Genomic DNA, 17872 nt, shown 5'->3' with positions numbered 1-17872 from the left:
GAAATCATCAAATATCAAAACATTCCTTAGTTCCCATACAAATATCCACACCAAAGATTATTATTATGATTGATGCTGCATAAAAATTTAAATAGTCATATACACAATGGCATTTGCAATTAAATCAGAATGCCATTGTATTCACAATTCTACTAAGAATCATTGGTTTTCTGAAAGCTAGATAAGCACTACTCCAGCAATGAAGTGCCTATGAGTTTGATTCCCACTGGATAACATTGCATATATGAGAGAGGGTGTCTATAACCAGATATATTCCCATCAAATTTGGGTGTTTAATCATAACATTCAGTCTCAACTGATACTACTTTCAGCCAAATTAATGACTTTCCCTTGTTCTTTACTCAAAAACATTCTCATGCTAACGTCCTCAACCAACCAAGTAATCGTAGGAGGGCAGCATCCAGTACGGGGGATTTCCTCTCAAGCCCTATATTAATGAGAGAAAATGTTCCAGTCAAATGAACAACACAAAACAAGAAGTGACACGAACCACATAGCTAACTTCGTTTAACTAATTTGTAAGGAGATTTTCAGTGATTAGTCAGGGCAAAGCCCTGAATACCGTGGCAGGCAACCAAAAAAAAAAAAGGAGATTTTCAGTGAATAAAAGGTTAGTAACCAAGAAAGGATTCTGGAAAATGCTTACCTAGGTCAGCACCTACCCGATGGGCGCACATAACTCCTGAGAAGGCAACCGCTATAACACCTTGTCCTGGAAAGCAACTATCTCCAACACAGTATAGACCATCGATACCCTGCAAATTTCATGCACCATGAAGCAGTCTTCTATTGATTAGACGAGATAAACTTGGAGCATGTCCTTTCACTGATAATCAAGAACACATTAATGAAAATCACTAATTTTCCTTACTGTCGTGTTGAATGGCATTCCCAATAGGCCCTTAGGAGTATTACGTGGCATTGGGCCGTAGGTACCACTATCACGAGCCAAGTACCGTCGGTGTGTCTTTGGTGTCCCAACCTGCCATTGGTGATGCATTAGAAAAAGTAAGAAAGCTATCATAACCCTGAAAGGTTCACCAAACACAGGCATACTACATGGATGAAGAATTACAAAAAGAGAGGTGTGCTACATCACACAGACCTGTTCTAAGATGTGCCAATTACAAACAAAGGACAGTTTTGACACTTCAGCATGAAAGAAGTGTCTGGTACTACCCAGTAGAATAAAAGCCAAAGAAGTTATATCCTACGACATATGACTACTGATAGAAGTATGATACTTCTAGCAGAGCTTTATACCTCCTTAAAAACAATTGCTGACTTCAGGCCTGGAAAGAGTTTCTTTTCAAGTCTCATTATGATTTTGTCTGCTACAAGCTCCTTCTTTGCCTCATAGTCTTTTCTAGACAGTCCCTGATAGGAAGAGGCCATCTTATAGTTGTCATAAAACATTAAAACCCCACTTATTGAAGCTGGTAGAATTTTCTATTCAGAAGTAGTGCTCGGTTTGAGGAAAGAACAAAAGAAACCCACCTCCCAGTCCTCTATGGAAGAAGTTGTAAATATGTGAAGAATATGGCGTCCTTCTGGAGCTAATGACGAATCCAGTACCGTGGGAATACTCAAAAATATACTTCCATATGAGTTTTCTAAATTTTTCCAGTCATCCTTCAAAGAAAGGGAAGAAAAAAGTCAAGCTATAGCAGAATGAGGGGAAAAAGGCTAGAAGGATTTTGGTGAACAGCACTTCACTCCTCTCAAATAGCAACAGCACCTCAAGGACAAAGTGGTGGCAATCTGTATCTGGAGGCAAAATCTCAGCTTTAATTCCCACATGAATAGAAAGAAAAGATGGAGCTTTAACATATGCTTTCTGAAAATTTTCTTCCTCTTTAGGCAGGTTTTTCTTTTCTAATAGCTTTCCTGAAAAAAAATGACCTTATATAATTAGGTGCCATCCATTTAGAAATCAAAAGGACCATTGCAATCAACACTTATAGGCCCTTCTTAATATCTTTAAAAGATGATTCACATAAATTTGAAAGCAAAGTCTGAGAATTAACCAAATGTATCCCATCTAGTAGCATTTGATATTATAGTTCTAGCATAAAACTTCCTTCCATCTGACAACTTCACACCCACCTAAAGCAAAAATTAAATTGGGATTAATGAACTAACGTTTTACATGCCCAAATAATTCGTAAAACAACATGAGCTAAGAGGAACAAGAAAGTAGTCAAACTCACAGCTTTTCCATTGTTAACTATAATGTTTGTCACATTTGCCTTGTAAAATATCTCGCTGCCCTTCTTAACCAGGCCTTTTGCCAAGGACTTGGCAATTTCACCAACCCCACCAACAGGGTAGTTAATACCTCCAAAATGCCTGTCACATAAAACCTACAGAAGAAAAATGTCAGACATTATGATGACAACAAAACATATTTGGTCAAACTAAAAAGTAGATTACCATGCTTGCATTGATCATTGGTGTCTGTAAAGCGTTAATTGTGCTTACTATAAAACACTGGGAAAAGAAAAAGTTGGTTATTAGACCTCAACCAGGCCATCCAATAGGTCATACCAAGAGCCAATGCCCAAGAAAATTTTGATTAAATAACAGTCAACCAACCTCTGCATCTATAAAGGATAGCAACTGTGGATCCTTAATGAACTTTCGAGCTATGTCACCAGCATTCTGGGGCAAATAGTAGGCTAACAAGCACAGCAAGCGAAAAATGAGAAGAGATGTTTTGTGCTTTTGTGCCAAGAACAACATGATTAGAGGTTCTGTCAAGATGGATTTCAAGTTCTTTCTTCTAAATAAAGATTAACAATTTCCAGACAAGGATTCAACATCATCTTTGTGCATGTGTTTATGAGTTAATCAAAAAACAAATAGAAAGGACTCAGAAACCCAGAGCATCAATTGTTAAATGCTTGAAATTTTACCAGCATGATCGTCATGGCTTCTCACAGCTCTTGTTTCCATCATCACCTCATCATTAAAATCCAAAAAAACATTATACTAACGCCACTTTTATTTGCCATCCAATTTTATAGCATGGCAGCTAAATGTCACTAACTATGCAAAATGTAGATCACTGCATCACTGCACAAGGTTCTATTCTCATAATATCGATGCGATTTAGATCAAAAAATGTCAACAGTTCCTTTAGTCAAATTGCAAAAGGATTCAGAATTAAAAACTAATAAACCATACAAGTAGCTCTCTTCCAAATTTGTTCCCTTTTTTCCTATATCATATCCTTAGAGATGCATAAACACACCTACAATGAGTAGGCAATAATATCAATTTATAATACTATGCTATCATAGACACCTGATAAGTTGATTAAAAGCAGCGTAATTTACCAAGAGTCAAGCACTCAATAGGCTTCTTGAAAAACTGCCCGAAAAGATAAATTGGCTCCTCAAGTGATTTTAACTCCAATGAGTTCAGGGAATTAAAGATCTACGAATACATAGTCAAATCATCAGTGTAAGTTTTGTGTCAAAAACTAAAAACAAATATTACAACAGGAAGCAGCAATCACCTTAATCAAAACAAACCTTCCAGCATTCACCATAAAAGTTAAGAATCCCTTCCTTTTCATGTGGAAATTTATGCACGATTTCTGCAACAAAATCACTGTATTCTCTATGTACTCGGACAGAGAGATCATCAGGTAGGTGAAAGTGAACTGTAGTTGGGTCAGGTATCACATCTATCTTGCTTCCTACTGCTGCCAATGCCTGAGTTATCAAATTCAGATTTCCCTACACATTTATGACAAATTTAAATCAGACCTAGTGGACAAGATCAACAAGTAAAGAGAGCAAAAGAAGCTCCATGAGCCCAGAAAAACAAAACGAAGCCAAATATGTACTCATACATAGAACAGAGTTTGGAATGTACAAATGTAGATAGCCAATTAAGCTCAAGAAAAGAACTGGTTTAACAAGTCAAGCAACACAAACTTGTAAATGAAGGAGAGTTACCCAAGCAACACAAAGTTTTTGGAATCCACTGAGTTGGCTCGAGGGGGTTCAAACCAACCTTTGGATTAAGTGCCACAGAGATCGTACACATAAGTAGCAGTTCCCTTATCAACTTCAAATATTACGCTTCATCGATGTGTGAACAGTTATGATAAAGTGAAGGCTAACTGAATATACAATGTTTAAAATTGCTCCATTTTAGCAAGAAAACCAAGATATGCAACTCATAGACTATTAAACGATTACAATACAAGACATGTCTGAATCAAAATTAACTAACCTTATCGCTGAAACCAAACATTACTGATGATCCCACATCAAATTTGTAGCCATCCCTTTCATAAAATCCTGAGCTTCCTCCAGGGATTACATACTTCTCCAAGACCAAAACTTTGGCTCCTTTTACAGCCAGCTGAGTAGCTGCCACAAGTCCACCAATCCCTGAGCCAATAACAATGGCATCATAGGTCCTACTTCCTTCAAATCCTACAAAACTTCCACTGCTCTCCGCCACCTTATCCACATCCACCAGTGATTTCACATAGACAAAGCTCCGTCTCTTTCCCTTTCCACCCTTCGAAACGCCTGATAAATCAAATTGACCACTCTGGTGACTACCAGAAGTGCCAAGTCCCAGCGGGTATTGACGAAGTCTGTGATTGAAACTGCTTAAAGGTATCATCTTGCAGCTACTGGAAGGCAGCAAAGAACTGTAGAACCCAGAATTCAAGATACCCATTTTGCAGCTCATGATAACGGGAATTCCATCGGGGCTAAATAATAAAGATTTGAACTTTTTGCTTGTGGGCCATGAAGATCGTTTAGCCGCAGTATTGAAAGATAGGGGATTTAAAGCAGAGGTTGCCATGAAACTGAGTTCTTGATTTCTGGGAATTAGACAATATGTATAGGGAAAAGGGGAAAAAATGCAGTGATTCTTGTTGGGAAAAGAACAGGGAAATGTTCTGAGGGTGGAGGGGAAGAGCAGTGGATAGGTTTTGAAGTGATGAGAAAGTCTAGTAACTATAAGTTGGTGGGAATTTTGTAGTATCTGCTGGGAATATAGGGGAAATCTGAGAATGGATTAACATGCTCGTGATTCTGATTGATGATTCCTCATCAGGGAGAGTAGATGGGACGAAAAATTTGAGTGGGATAATATTTGTCCAGAAATTCTAGATGTCTGATTTCAGTTGGCAGTTAACATGCTCTATCCCTTTTCCACGGTAAATTGCCGCTTCCGTTGCGTAGGTCTCTCACTTGGGTGGTGCACTTCCTCAGTTCAGCTGAAGTCGCAAGGGGGCGTAGAATTTCGTAGCGCTTTATCTCAGCCTTCCACTGAACTGAATCCTACAGCTACTTTTTTCTTAGGCAATTCTATATCTATATCTATTGACAAAATGTCTGAATCTTCACTTTCTTTAGCATCTCTCGAGTAGTAGTATTTGTTTTTGCTTCCTTTTTTTGTTTTATTTTTTTGCTTTTAAGGGGAAAGAAAAGAAGAAGAAGAAGAAGACTTGCTTTGTCTTTTACTATTTAAAATTGGTGAAAAAAGACACATCCTATTTATAAGTGTTTATCAATATCATGAATGAAAATAAGAAATGGAGCAAAATGTGTTCTGGTTAGTCTTTTGTAAGTTCGGAAGTAAGTTTTTGCATTTAACTAAAGATAGAGACATAGTACTTGAATGAAAATGTAAAATTGTGTGTGAAAATGCATTTACTTGCTATACTACTAGTAGCATACAATGTGGAGTTTAAGTGGATGTATTATGTAGTTAACCCTAAAATTTACCACATAATCACTACAGAAGTAAAATCTTTCACTGGAGTTTACAACTTAAGCAACGGAAGTGATAATGCAACTCACGATTGATATACAAGGAAAACCCAAATCTCCTATTATCAAAAAAAAAGGAAAACCCAAATCTCCTTGGACAATATTTACACTCTCAATCTATAAAAGGAAGAAAAAGAAGGTTGTTCACACAATTTATATGGGAGGAGATAGCCCAAGAGGAAAAAAGATATAGGAGAAGATAATTAAAAAAGAAAGAATTAATCATTCCTACACTGACAATGTATACACTATCAACGTTGAATGAATGATAACTATATAAAATTTGAATTTGAAATTTAACTTTTACACACATTATGTTATGAATCCCACGATAATAGTGTATACACCGTCAGTATAGAAAAGATTTACTCTAAAAGAAATTAGGTATCTAAACAAATTAGGAATCATTGGAGAGTATAACCCTCGAGAATATGCTTTGGTTACGTGATTATATCCCTATTCCTAACTTCACTGGCTTCAAGCATCAAAGTGCTGCTTCACTTTCCAGCTTCCACTTGGAGTAGGAGAGCGGGACAAAAATTTCCCAACCTTGGCGATATTGATGAATATATATCGGACGGCTCAAATTCAGCCCACGCAATAGAAATTAAAAGATTTAAAACCCCCAAAGAATATTACTCAAGTACTCTGACTCGCACAACGTAGACAGAGTGAAAAAAGAAAGGAAAAGAGAATGGAAAAAAAATTCTAAAATTTGGTCAAAAATTCCTGGAACAATATACTACGTACGAGTATAGCACTACTATAGCTTGGAGTTTACAAAAGAAGCGCCAAAGAAATTGGATCCAATGCCAAGAATTGGTTCCCAATATCTGCTGCAGCCAATTATCAATAACTGTCTCGGACCAAAACTCGTAAGGCCATCCTCATTTCCTCTTCCCCTTTCCCCGTCAGGCTCAGGTAGTTATCCTCCAGGTGGTGAACGTCTCCTCCTCCTCCTGCGAACTCATCCTTCCTCCCCTATCCGACCCATCGCCTCCGCCGCGTCCCTTCCTCCCCCTCCTACTCCGGTACACTCTTCCTCGTACTCTTTAGCTCTGTGCAAAATCAAACACACTAAATACGCACAAATCAGTTGTGTATGATTGTATATGTATAGGCGTGTATCCATGGATGATTCTTGTTAACGAATTAGATTTGCTTAATGATGAGTGGGTTGTGTTTTTTGGTACGATCTGCGCATTGTATTGGATAATTGAAATGCTTGTGCAGACTGAGAATATGGTTAGCAAGTTTTCTATATGGTGAAAGGAAAAAATGGTTTGAAGGATTCACTGAATTTAGGTTACTATAGAGCAAATGAGACTTTAGCAGCGAGGGTTCTTTGATTGAATGAGAATTGAAATGGATTTAAGTACCATTGGATTTGTTTTCCCCGGTATTTCAATATTCTTGTACTTACTCGCAAGGGGGAAAAGACAAGGATCTAGATTTGTTTTTTGGTATTTTTATTGGATTTAGTTCCTCTTCTATAAAAAGGGAACAAGAGCTATTGAGTGGCAGATTATGATGAAACCGGGGATTTCGATCTTTTTCACATAATTTTTAGAGAGCTAAATACCTGGTTAATGATATCATTGTGGGCGGATGGTTTCTCATGCTATCAGTGAAACAAAAATGTGTGCTTCCTGAAGCCCATGTAGAAGAGGATGTTGTACTAGGTATCGTGTGGGACAGTAGGAGCCTGTATAGACTTGATCAAGTGTGACATGGAGAGTACCTTTTGATATCGAAGGTTGGATGCTTTCCACAATTTTCCTATCTCGACTGACACAGCTAGAGAATCTGTATCTATTAGTAGCACAATACGGCAATATTCTTTCAGAATTGTTGCTCCTGCTTCCTGCAACTTAATGTTGTTTTGACCGATAATGCATCGAATTGTCAATTACAACTACAGTAAGCCTTATCATGATATATCCACTGTTGCTTGGAAGGCCACAATTTCAGTTTGCAATCTAGTTTTATATACCAATACATTACATAGTTTTCAGGGTCCTAGAACCAGTTTTAGTCTATCTACTGTTTCCTAATTTAGTCGTGCATCTTTTTGCAGAACGAAGTTCACATTAAAGTCACCATGGATCGGCTTGCTGACGCTGCACATCTAATGATAGTCTCAGATCTTGACCACACAATGGTGGGTTGTCATTGCTTGTTTTCTCTCTCGTGATGGCATGTCTCATGTAAGACTATTGCTTTGCAGGTTGATCATCACGATCCTGAGAATATGTCTCTGCTTAGGTTTAATGCCTTGTGGGAAGCCAACTATCGAGACAATTCTCTGCTAGTATTCTCAACTGGGAGGTCACCTACACTGTACAAGGAGTTGCGGAAAGAGAAGCCTATGCTGACCCCAGATATTACCATCATGTCTGTAGGGACTGAAATCACATACGGCAATGCTATGGTGCCTGATGATGGCTGGGTTGAATTTCTAAACCAGAAATGGGATAGAAAGATAGTTACAGAAGAGACGAGCAAGTTTCCAGAGCTTACTCTTCAGGTATAGTTACAGCTGCAGTTTCTGATTTTTGCTTTATTAATCAAATAGTTCAACATGTTTAATTTGTTGAACCCCATATATAAGAGATTGGAAGGTAGAGTTCAAAGCAGAGTATAGAAAAATGTCCTTAGTGTTTGAGTTCTTATGCGATAGTGTTCTTTTGGGGTATACAGTCACACACGGAGCAACGACCACACAAGGTTAGCTTTTATGTTCAGAAGGATAAAGCTCAAGATGTAATTAAAGCACTTGCTGCACGGCTGGAAGAACGCGGGGTATGATATTTTCATTGTCGAATGCCAGTTAAGCTGAATTTTTTAAATCAGTGAAGTTTTTGTGATGGAAAAGCCATTAGATCTTCTCTTAGGTAATACTAACTGAGCTTGTGTTATTGTGTATTATTTCAGTTGGATGTTAAAATAATTTACAGTGGAGGGATGGATTTGGATATATTACCACAAGGTGCAGGCAAAGGGCAAGCACTTGCTTATTTGCTTAAAAAATTCAGGGCTGAGGGTAAATCACCTAACAACACGCTTGTTTGTGGAGACTCTGGGAATGACGCTGAACTATTTAGCATACCTGAAGTATATGGCGTCATGGTTGGTGTTTTTTTCTTCATCATATTGTAATTTCTAAATGGATTTGCAGATTATTATTCAGGGGCACTTTGTGAACATGTGTCTGTTCTGTAGGTCAGTAACGCCCAGGAAGAATTGTTGCAATGGCATGCGGCTAATGCTAAAGATAATTCTAAGATCATTCATGCAACTGAGAGGTGTGCAGCGGGTATCATACAAGCCATTGGCCATTTTAACCTCGGTCCCAGTGTATCTCCAAGAGATGTCACAGACTTGTCCGATTCTAAGTTGGATGACTTTGATCCTGCTTATGAAGTAGTGAAATTTAACTTGTTCTTTGAAAGATGGAGATGTGCAGAAGTTGAAAAGTCTGAGCTTTATTTGGCAAACATGAAAGCAGTCTGTGTATGTTGGCATACCTTTAAATGCAGTTTTGTTGTAGGATATATACTTTTTCCTGCATGCTAGTACATCACCTTTTGGAGATGAAAATTTTCTAGCGTAGTTCTCTGTCTTTTAGTTCAAAAATATACTTCAACTTGGCATCTGTAAAAGTTCTACGTCCTTTTTGATCTTTGAAACTGAGTATTGATACTGGTTGTGATTTATACAATGCTAGTAGATGAAAATATTAGAGATTCTACTTTGCATGCTTATCCATCTAAGATGACTACCTGTTGAAAATGAGTGTATGAAGAAAATGGAAGGTTCAGATCATGATGTGTTAGATAGTTGTGTCAGTACACACTACCTGTTGCATTATTGGCATCTGTTTGAAGTTGCTGGGTTATTATTTTTCATTAATCTGTGGTCTTTTTGGTCTAATCTTTGTTTTATTAACTGCCTTTTACTTGTTTTACTCTTGCAGTGTCCATCTGGTGTGCTTGTTCATCCATCAGGGATTGAAAAACTTCTTGGTGACTGTGTAAATGCATTTAGGACCTGCTATGGTGACCAACAGGGAAAAAGTTATCGGGTTTGGGTGGATCAGGTTTTGCCAACACAGGTTGGTTCAGACTCTTGGCTAGTGAAGTACAAGAAATGGGAGTTATCTGGTGAGGACTTCTTCTCCTCTTAAACTTGCTCGATTGACTTCTATTTACCAATCTTTCAAGTGCTAATCATGATTGTCCTTGAATTAAAAGTTTTTAGTGAAATGGCTGTCTAGAAAATCAAAAGGGTACTTCTACCACACAAACTTGTGACAAACAAACAAAATTTGTTTGCCTAAATGTTATGTAGCAGTGGATTCAAGAATAGATCTTTTGAGCCTTATTTCCTAAAGCTAGGAGTAAAATAAATATATAAGATGGACTGGTGGACCTTATAACAGCTTATTGCCTTCCTTAGAAAGTTAAATGAGTAGGTGGTTTGAACGTATGCCGAAGAATGAGAAAATTACTAGTTGTTCCGTGGGTTCACGTAAATTACTTGGTCTTCATTTTTAACTGTGCACGATAATCTTTTCCGCTTTCCCCATTGTCACATGGGTTTGTAAATTAGAGCACATATAACGAAGAACTTACTGGCCAGCATTGGTTGACAGTAGTATTACTTAAGGTTAAAGAACACAACCTGGCTTGTGTTGCATAAAACTGTGTAAAAGTACAGGATCTGTTTTCCAGCCTGCTAATCTTAGGATGTAATTCTATGGACATGACCTAAGTGAGTAATAACAGTCATTTGGTCGTTCTCAAAGTGTTTTGGTTTTTGCCATCATCTATTCTTTTGTAATCTTAGGCCATTTGATAACTCTCTGCCACATGCAGGTGAAAAACAGAAGGGTTGCTTGACGACAGTTTTATTGAGTTCAAAGGTAGTACTGCTAATATTTTGGAGTTTACTATGAAACTGGGAATCTTCTTGTTAATCTGATCCATATTTTCAACACAGGGTGTCAGTGTCCCAGAAGGGCTTACCTGGGTGCATGTCCATCAGACGTGGTTGGATGGAGCTGGGCCAACTGATGATTCATCCTGGTTTTTCTAAGCCGCGGGCGTGCTTAGCCTTATTACAAGAACCTGACAGCCTACACGTCTTTGTTAAAACAAATTTGAAATCCCCGTGATAGGTGATTTTTTTTTTAACTGTCCACTGAAGAATTATGTATTGCCATTCACTCAAGAATTTATGTATTGCCTTTGGACGGTATGAAGATGGCTGACTAGCTGCTTCCGCTTTTTGTTCTTTTTTATTTTAGGAAATAATCTGGTTTATCTCCGTTAGAGCTGTAAATGAGTTGAATCGAACCGAGTATCTCATGTTTGAGCTCTGTTTGTTAAGCGATTCGAATAAGATTCGTGTTCGTTCGTTAACTTTCGAACTCCAAATCTTTGTTCGTGTTCAACTTGTTAAGCAAAGTTCATGGTCGTGTTCGACTCGTTTATGTTAAACGAGTCGTTCATGAACATACTCGAATCCAAATTATTTTAAGTTTTAAATATGCTATACAATTCATTAATCATTCTCGAAAACAATTAAAGCACTAAGTGACTAAATTCTAGTATTCATTAACTATATAACTAACATTAACATAAGAATAACAAATAAAACAAAACAATATGCCCTCCAAATATAAAAATCCAGTCATAAAATTAATTCTAAAATTTGTCAAATGATAATTATGTCTATGTTCCTGAACGTTTGTCAAAACTCGCGAACATGTTCATGTTCGCTTGATTATTAATCGAACAAAAAAATTCGTTCAAATTCAGTTTGTTTAAGGTTTCGAACGAGTCTTTTACGAACACAGACGAGTCGAAACGAACTGAGCTATCAAACAGTTTGGTTCATTTAACAATTCTAATCTCCATTGAACTTTTGTGGGGCAGAATTAGGAATTTTGTATATATTATCCAAAAAAAAAAAAAAACTCGCTCAATTCGTACGACACTTGAAAAGAAGAGATTAGTTCAAGGAATGTGCTAGTATTACTTTGTCACATTGGCAGTAATTGCTTGTTAAACTTCTTCATCTTTTTCCATCAAAAAAAAAATTTTCTTCATCTTTTTTGAGTGTAATCGTACTACAAATTTTCGCATAAAAGAAAAACAGGAAGAAGGAAAGAAATGACAAAGGCACCATGCAATCTTCCTAAGCCCAGATAAAAAAGAACGGAAAAATATCTGTGATAAACATGCTGCAGGCAAACAAAACAGGAATTGAACCCGACGTGAATCGAACACGCAACCTTCTGATCTGGAGTCAGACGCGCTACCATTGCGCCACGGATCCACTTTGTTCATATGTTGTGAGCTATTATTTTATAAACTTCTGGCCACGAACAGGGACAACACTTTTACATTGGGCCAATTTTATGTAGGCCCAATACGTAATCCAGGCTGTTCTGCAAGATCCACGTTCCTTGGCAAGGGTACCTTTTTTTTTTTTTAATATGAATAAAAAGACTCAAATTCGATACCTCGTACTTATATTTCTTCGTCCCAAATGCACCATTTAATTATACTACCAACAATGACAATTTGATGATTAGTAGTATAATTCCTACATTTTTTTCAACTTAGAATGGAATGCGATAATACTAACATTCTAGTAATGTTTTTTCTGATTACAATTCCTCTTAATATTCTCTATGGAAACTTTGCTCGTATGACTTTTCTCCCCCTTTTTTGAGTCAAGAGGAAGCCAAAACTTCAGTAGGACTGTTATTTTTCTTCTTTGGGGTCAATTGGAGGCCTAAGGGCCATTTCTAGAGACTTCTTGGAGACTTGATGGATGAAGTATTTGTAACTTTGGGTGTTTGAAATAAAGAAAGCCAAAATCTCCTCGGAGCTACAGCACCAAATTTGTCCAAACTTGTGTTTTACCTTTCTTTGACAAGGATCTAATCAACTAAGTCCCTCATTAGATGTAGAGGTCAAGGGTTGAACCACTTTGACTGCATTTTTAGAAACGCGGTCGAAAGTTATTTAACTCTTTCCAAGTCTTTTAATAGATTAAAAAGGTTCATCTTCCTTCCTTTTTTTTCAAGTATTGGACCAATTGTAACAATGTTATATTTTAAACCCAAAAAAAAAAAAAAAAGAGACGAGCATCTAACTCTTCATGGCCAGGCCCAACTACTCAAGTGACTCAACGCCATCCTATTCAGACATTTTGAAGGCGTGTACCGCCTACCATGCCCGTCTAGCGTGGTCATGTGCTTGTCGAATGTAATTAACTTTAAGAAGTTTCCAAGCGCTCCTCTATTCTGAGACATAAACGTTTTCAGCAGTGCCTCAAATCTTTTTTACGTTGATATTTCAAGTAATGGGATTTAAAGACGTTAATTAATTAGCAGATGCTGATTAATGGTGGGAATGCTACAACGCTCTATTCTAGACTCCTCCTTTCATAGTTTTAATCCGCAGTCATCAGAGACTTTTTTATTTATCTGTACGATTTTCCTTCTTTATTCATCTATCATAGAGGAATGGCTGACAATTTTCTTTGACAAAGAAATGAGGAAAAGGCTCAACCCCAAGTCATTCTGTTAATTAGTAGTGACCAACAGACGAAACACAAATTTAGATTTATACCCAACATATGTCATTTCCCCCACAATTCCACGCTACTCCAAACAACCAATTACCTTGGGCTTGGGCTATGAACTACGCATGCAGCACACAAGTTTGCTTGCTGTTGCTTTCCCATGTGTATATTTTGACGGTTGGTTTTTCTCAGAATCATCATGGATGCGTTGATTTTTCTAAGACTGCATTGCCCTTTCAGCCTTGTGTAGCTATTTCCTGTACTTTCTATGCCCTCTTTAGGATTTTCTTCCGGGTGATAAATAATAACAACGGTTGTTGGTAAAGGCTTTTGGTTGGGTGAGGTTATAATAAAAAGAAAGAGTCAACACCATTGGTTATCTTGTCCGTCTCGAGTTTGATGTCATTTTCTTGACAAAAATTAAAGAAAAGAGCAGGTGGCTAAGCCTTCCTTTCCATCCCAAAATATTCCATTCTTTTTCTACCAGCTATTACCACTTTACTCTTCAAATGCAATTTCTCTCCTTCTTTCCATTCCGCATTCCATTTCTTTGTGTCCGAGTTATGGCTGATCATCCCATCGTCTTTCACCGGACCAATCATTAATGACCCTTGAGACGAAGAAGAAAGCTAGCTGGAGGAAGATTAATTCCACAAATTAATCCTTGAAGCAGATCATCAACAGCATGGATAATAATTCCTTGGGAACCGGGTTGATGGCTGTTTTCGCTGTGTCCGGAAGCGTTGCTCTTCTAGCCATGCAACTCCACAAACGCCTCCTTTCGGATTTTATGGAGAAGATGGAGCTTGAGATAGGTTAAAAATTACCAGCCCTGTTACCTTTTCTTCGTTTCTTCATCTTTACGGAGTCTATATATATTATTCGGTTTCTTTGCTTTTTGATCCATTGATGTTTCTTTCGTGAAACACGATGCATGAGTTGACTTCCAACAAGAAAAAAAAAATTAAATTTTTTTGGGGTCTAGTTCATTTGTTTTTCCCTGCAGGTAACAAAATGGATTTCTGAAATGGTTGCAGGGTCTAAGAAAAATCAACGACTGAAGAAGGTGAGGTTTGCAGATGATGCTGTGCCACGTCGTGCGGCTTCAAGCCAGAATGCAGAGCCAAAGAAGAATGATCTGCGCGGTGTGGCGTGTCCAAAGCGTGCACGTGAAGAAAAGTTGGAGACATTGCCCCTCAATTGGCAGGCTTTGTATAAAGGGATCATAAAAGATAGGGAGTTTAAAGGCCTTAAGTAACTAATGTAGATGCATTGAACTAGTATAAATTTTCCATGCCTTTTCTTTTTAATTTCTTGTTTTGTACTGGAAAAAAAAAAAAGTTCTTTGACGTTTGAATTTGCTGATGAGTGTCTATGCATGATACTTTGTGCAAATAATAATTGTATTGGTTGTTCGCAACTGACCTGGGTACTAAGTGGAAGTTTCAGAATTGTGAACGGTTTAATGCATGTTTCATCATTTTACTCTTTTTTTTTATCTTTTATTATTTTTTGTAGTCAATTTTCCCATTGTAGAATAATATCCTCAATTTTTGCCTTTTTATTTTTCCTTTTTATTTGTGTCTTTTGTACAAATATTTTTTGCAAGGCACCTCGACATTTTCGAATTGCCGGTTTATTATTCTTTCATTATTATTTCTTTTTTTAGTGGGGCATCTACCTACTGATTTTGTGAGGAAAATGAGAAACGAAACTCGAGCGAGGAGCGGGATTGGGGGAAGAGCGAGGCCCAGTCTTTGTGGTTTCCTGTTTGTATACGCCATCCAAAACATAAAATCAAACTTGGGTCAATCCTTATGGATGCGGCGACTATAAGTTGGGCTGTTATGGACTGGACGCAGGATAGAAACTTTTCCACCGCTTTAAATGGACCGATGTCCTTACAACTCTGCTAATTGTGTGTAATATCAACGGCAGTAAATGAAGCTTTTTTAATGCTAGAATGATAATGAATAAACGAGTTTAAGACACAGCCAAATTATTAAAAATGTATGAAGTGTTTTTTATTTTATTTTTCCGAATCTAGATTATGCTCTCAATATGGCAGTGCAAGAAGATAAAAAGGTAATGAATAGGATGAGCTTAATTATTTTTTGTATTGAATTGTTTTTCATACCCACATCATACAAATCAGTACAAACGAGTCAATTTCAGTCAGGAGGATACGAAGAATGTTAAAGTTTTTCATTTACTACTATTGTAAATATTAATAGATATACTGTAACGATTTAATGTACATGATATCAAAAAAATAATTAACACATTTATTTAAAATATATATATAATTTTTGTCTAGGAAGAATGGGCAAGTCAAAGCAGGCCACGTGCCCAAACTTAATGATTGGTTTATTGACGAAGTAAGTGATGAGAAATATTTATGTAAAGGAAATTAACTACCCGTTTTCTCATCTCTTGAATAGCGTCTCTCCTTTCGGCAAGCAAAGGTTGCTACTAATATTAATTACATTTTTGGTGGATTTGAGCTGTCACAACTTTGGGGTTAATTTTGCAAGTCCCGTCCAGCCTCCCATCGAGCGAAAGTGGGCATCACATCAAATTATACACAAGCGGATTTTCACAAGATCCGGTAACGATTCAAGTGTACGACTCAGCTGTCTAAGCTGCTGCTGTGGCACGTTATGTGCAGCATACTATAAATATTTAATAGCTTCTAAACTAATCAAAATGGACTCATGGTTAAGCCAAAAAACAAAACAAAAAGAACAGCAACACCCAACCCCCCCCCCCTCTCTTCCCCAAGAAAAAGAATAAGAGAGAGAAGTCAATAACAGTGCATGAAACACACTAGTGCAATTTCATGGCGAGTTAAAAAGAAGGTTCTGATCAAATTCTTGCCGAAAGTACTTCAATAAGGTCTCTGGTATGATGCCAAGTAGCAATCGATTTTCCAAGTTACTATATGTCAGTAATGTGGGAGGTCGTACTACTATTCGTTTTGGTAATTAAGCCGACAATGGATGCGGTCTAGACACCTGGAGCGTGAAAGTGAAGAGGAAGAAACTTTTTCTTCTACCAAAATGGCAAACATTTGAACTTAGACTACAAAACCTTGGCTCTTAAAATCTCTTTCAACATGAAGTTACGTTACATTGATTGGATGTACGGCAACAAACAAGTCCTTGTACTGCTACTACCGAGACAAATGAGAGAGAACCCTTGTTTGGAAAGGGATTTCCTACCGAAAAACGTTCTCCGTAAACACGTTTCTTAATTATTTTTTTAATTTACATATATCAAATTGCTACAATATAACTTTTACAAAAACTCTAAGAAATTACAATCTAAACACGATTAGGACCTTTATAAGTCAACGACGTAGGTAGTTAACAAATATGCCAACGCATTGATCTTCAACATCCATAGTTAGCGTATACAGAACAACCCAATAACCCTCCTCTCGATAATAGTTTTGGTACCGCATTCATCAAGCTTAATTAATTAAGATGTCTTATGTTCGCCACATAAGACAGCACTGGATGTCAAAAATAAGGTCTTATGACCTTACGCTCACTATGGTGTAAATTAAGGTCTTATGACCTTACCTATGAGTTTGCTCAATCAAAAAAGTTCCTTGAATTCGAGCAATATGAATTGCTCGACGAGCTCAAAATTAAGTCTAATATATAAAGTTCAAAATTGTGTTGAGTTTAATTGAGATTTATACACACATATTTTTATTTATTACCATGAAATGTTTATTCAGTCCATTGTATAAAATACAAATTAAAATTTTTAAAAGTCGATTGGGCTCCAATAAGTTGAATTGGTCTCAATTCATACGAATTTGAATTCAAACTCGACTTATTAATTTAGATCGAATTTATCTCATCTGCCGGTTAACGACTTAAAGTGATATTTTAAAATCTCAACTCTCAAAAACACTTTAAACATCATCAACAATAACATCAATACGCAGTTGGCGATGCTACCAGTCCTTAGTCCTTACTATATTTTATCTTGCGTAAAGGCGGTCAAAGCGTTAAAGTCCCTAAAGACCACCTTTTAACTTTTTTCTCCATTTTATTAAGAAAAAAGATTCAAAAGACCACCTCAATTAGAGAGGGGGGGGGGGGGAAGAAAAAAAAAAGAAAAGAAAGCATCATCGGTTCAGTTCATCACACACGACGTGTCTCCCTGGACGTCTATGGACCAACCATTTATCCTTTAATCAAACAAATAATAGAATGACTAATCCGGGTCCTGGATACTTGTTTGTCTGTCCTTTGCCGGTAATACAAATCCTGCTCAAACGGACAGCCTGCTCTTACGTTTTCTCGTCTTGTGCGTTTCACACTTTGAATCACCGCTCCAACAAATTGCAGTCTCACCATTTATCCCTACTTTAGTTTTCCCCTTTATATGTATAATAATAATATATCTTCAATAAGTCAGCATTATGCTGT

General features: G+C 37.2%; 3 protein-coding genes and 1 non-coding gene across 5 annotated transcripts; 2 read left to right on the top strand and 2 right to left on the bottom strand.

Moving 5' to 3' along the window:
* Positions 1–30: 30 nt before the first annotated feature.
* LOC113693904 (prolycopene isomerase, chloroplastic) lies at positions 31–5363 on the bottom strand. 2 transcript variants are annotated; one of them, XM_027212677.2, is made up of 13 exons: positions 4267–5361; positions 3558–3764; positions 3360–3459; positions 2617–2699; positions 2455–2511; positions 2232–2384; positions 2049–2127; positions 1760–1908; positions 1519–1653; positions 1285–1398; positions 893–1003; positions 668–776; positions 31–448 (listed from the first exon to the last, which is right to left on the bottom strand). In XM_027212677.2, exons 1-13 carry the CDS (start codon positions 4852–4854, stop codon positions 375–377), a joined length of 1959 nt encoding a protein of 652 aa, XP_027068478.2. In that variant the 5' UTR covers positions 4855–5361; the 3' UTR covers positions 31–374. The 2 variants fall into 2 exon arrangements, with proteins under 2 accessions (XP_027068478.2, XP_071910809.1); XM_072054708.1 differs by lacking the exon at positions 2455–2511 and having other exon boundaries at positions 4267–5363.
* Positions 5364–6501: 1138 nt separating this feature from the next.
* Positions 6502–11251, top strand: LOC113693685 (sucrose-phosphatase 1). The gene is made up of 9 exons (XM_027212288.2): positions 6502–6859; positions 7906–7989; positions 8056–8355; positions 8529–8630; positions 8763–8957; positions 9051–9341; positions 9805–9991; positions 10706–10752; positions 10830–11251. Exons 1-9 carry the CDS (start codon positions 6638–6640, stop codon positions 10923–10925), a joined length of 1524 nt encoding a protein of 507 aa, XP_027068089.2. The 5' UTR covers positions 6502–6637; the 3' UTR covers positions 10926–11251.
* An 847-nt stretch (positions 11252–12098) lies between these two features.
* Positions 12099–12170, bottom strand: TRNAW-CCA (transfer RNA tryptophan (anticodon CCA)). Its single transcript has one exon. It is a non-coding gene; the product is annotated as a tRNA-Trp (tRNA).
* Positions 12171–13593: 1423 nt separating this feature from the next.
* LOC113694196 (uncharacterized) lies at positions 13594–14912 on the top strand. The gene is made up of 2 exons (XM_027213061.2): positions 13594–14242; positions 14465–14912. The coding sequence occupies exons 1-2, from the start codon at positions 14113–14115 to the stop codon at positions 14683–14685; spliced, it is 351 nt and encodes a 116-aa protein (XP_027068862.2). The 5' UTR covers positions 13594–14112; the 3' UTR covers positions 14686–14912.
* The last annotated feature ends 2960 nt before the right edge of the window (positions 14913–17872 follow it).

Source organism: Coffea arabica, chromosome 6e (genome assembly GCF_036785885.1).
Source record: "Coffea arabica cultivar ET-39 chromosome 6e, Coffea Arabica ET-39 HiFi, whole genome shotgun sequence".
Classification (NCBI taxonomy): Eukaryota; Viridiplantae; Streptophyta; class Magnoliopsida; order Gentianales; family Rubiaceae; genus Coffea; species Coffea arabica.
The sequence above is the reverse complement of the archived record's forward strand: the minus strand, read 5'-3'. Positions and strand labels throughout refer to the sequence as shown.

What these genes read in the sequence shown, in the direction of transcription:
- LOC113693904 (XM_027212677.2), bottom strand. Translation starts at nt 4,854, where the DNA reads ATGGCAACCTCTGCTTTAAATCCCCTATCTTTCAATACTGCGGCTAAA. An exon ending in TATCCTTTATAGATGCAGAG is followed by an intron (nt 2,512 to 2,616) that starts GTTGGTTGACTG and finishes TTCTTTTCCCAG; the next exon opens with TGTTTTATAGTAAGCACAAT. An exon ending in CAGCAATTGTTTTTAAGGAG is followed by an intron (nt 1,004 to 1,284) that starts GTATAAAGCTCT and finishes CACCAATGGCAG; the next exon opens with GTTGGGACACCAAAGACACA.
- LOC113693685 (XM_027212288.2), top strand. Translation starts at nt 6,638, where the DNA reads ATGCCAAGAATTGGTTCCCAATATCTGCTGCAGCCAATTATCAATAAC. An exon ending in CAGATCTTGACCACACAATG is followed by an intron (nt 7,990 to 8,055) that starts GTGGGTTGTCAT and finishes ATTGCTTTGCAG; the next exon opens with GTTGATCATCACGATCCTGA. An exon ending in CAAGAAATGGGAGTTATCTG is followed by an intron (nt 9,992 to 10,705) that starts GTGAGGACTTCT and finishes TGCCACATGCAG; the next exon opens with GTGAAAAACAGAAGGGTTGC.
- LOC113694196 (XM_027213061.2), top strand. Translation starts at nt 14,113, where the DNA reads ATGGATAATAATTCCTTGGGAACCGGGTTGATGGCTGTTTTCGCTGTG. An exon ending in GAAGATGGAGCTTGAGATAG is followed by an intron (nt 14,243 to 14,464) that starts GTTAAAAATTAC and finishes AAATGGTTGCAG; the next exon opens with GGTCTAAGAAAAATCAACGA.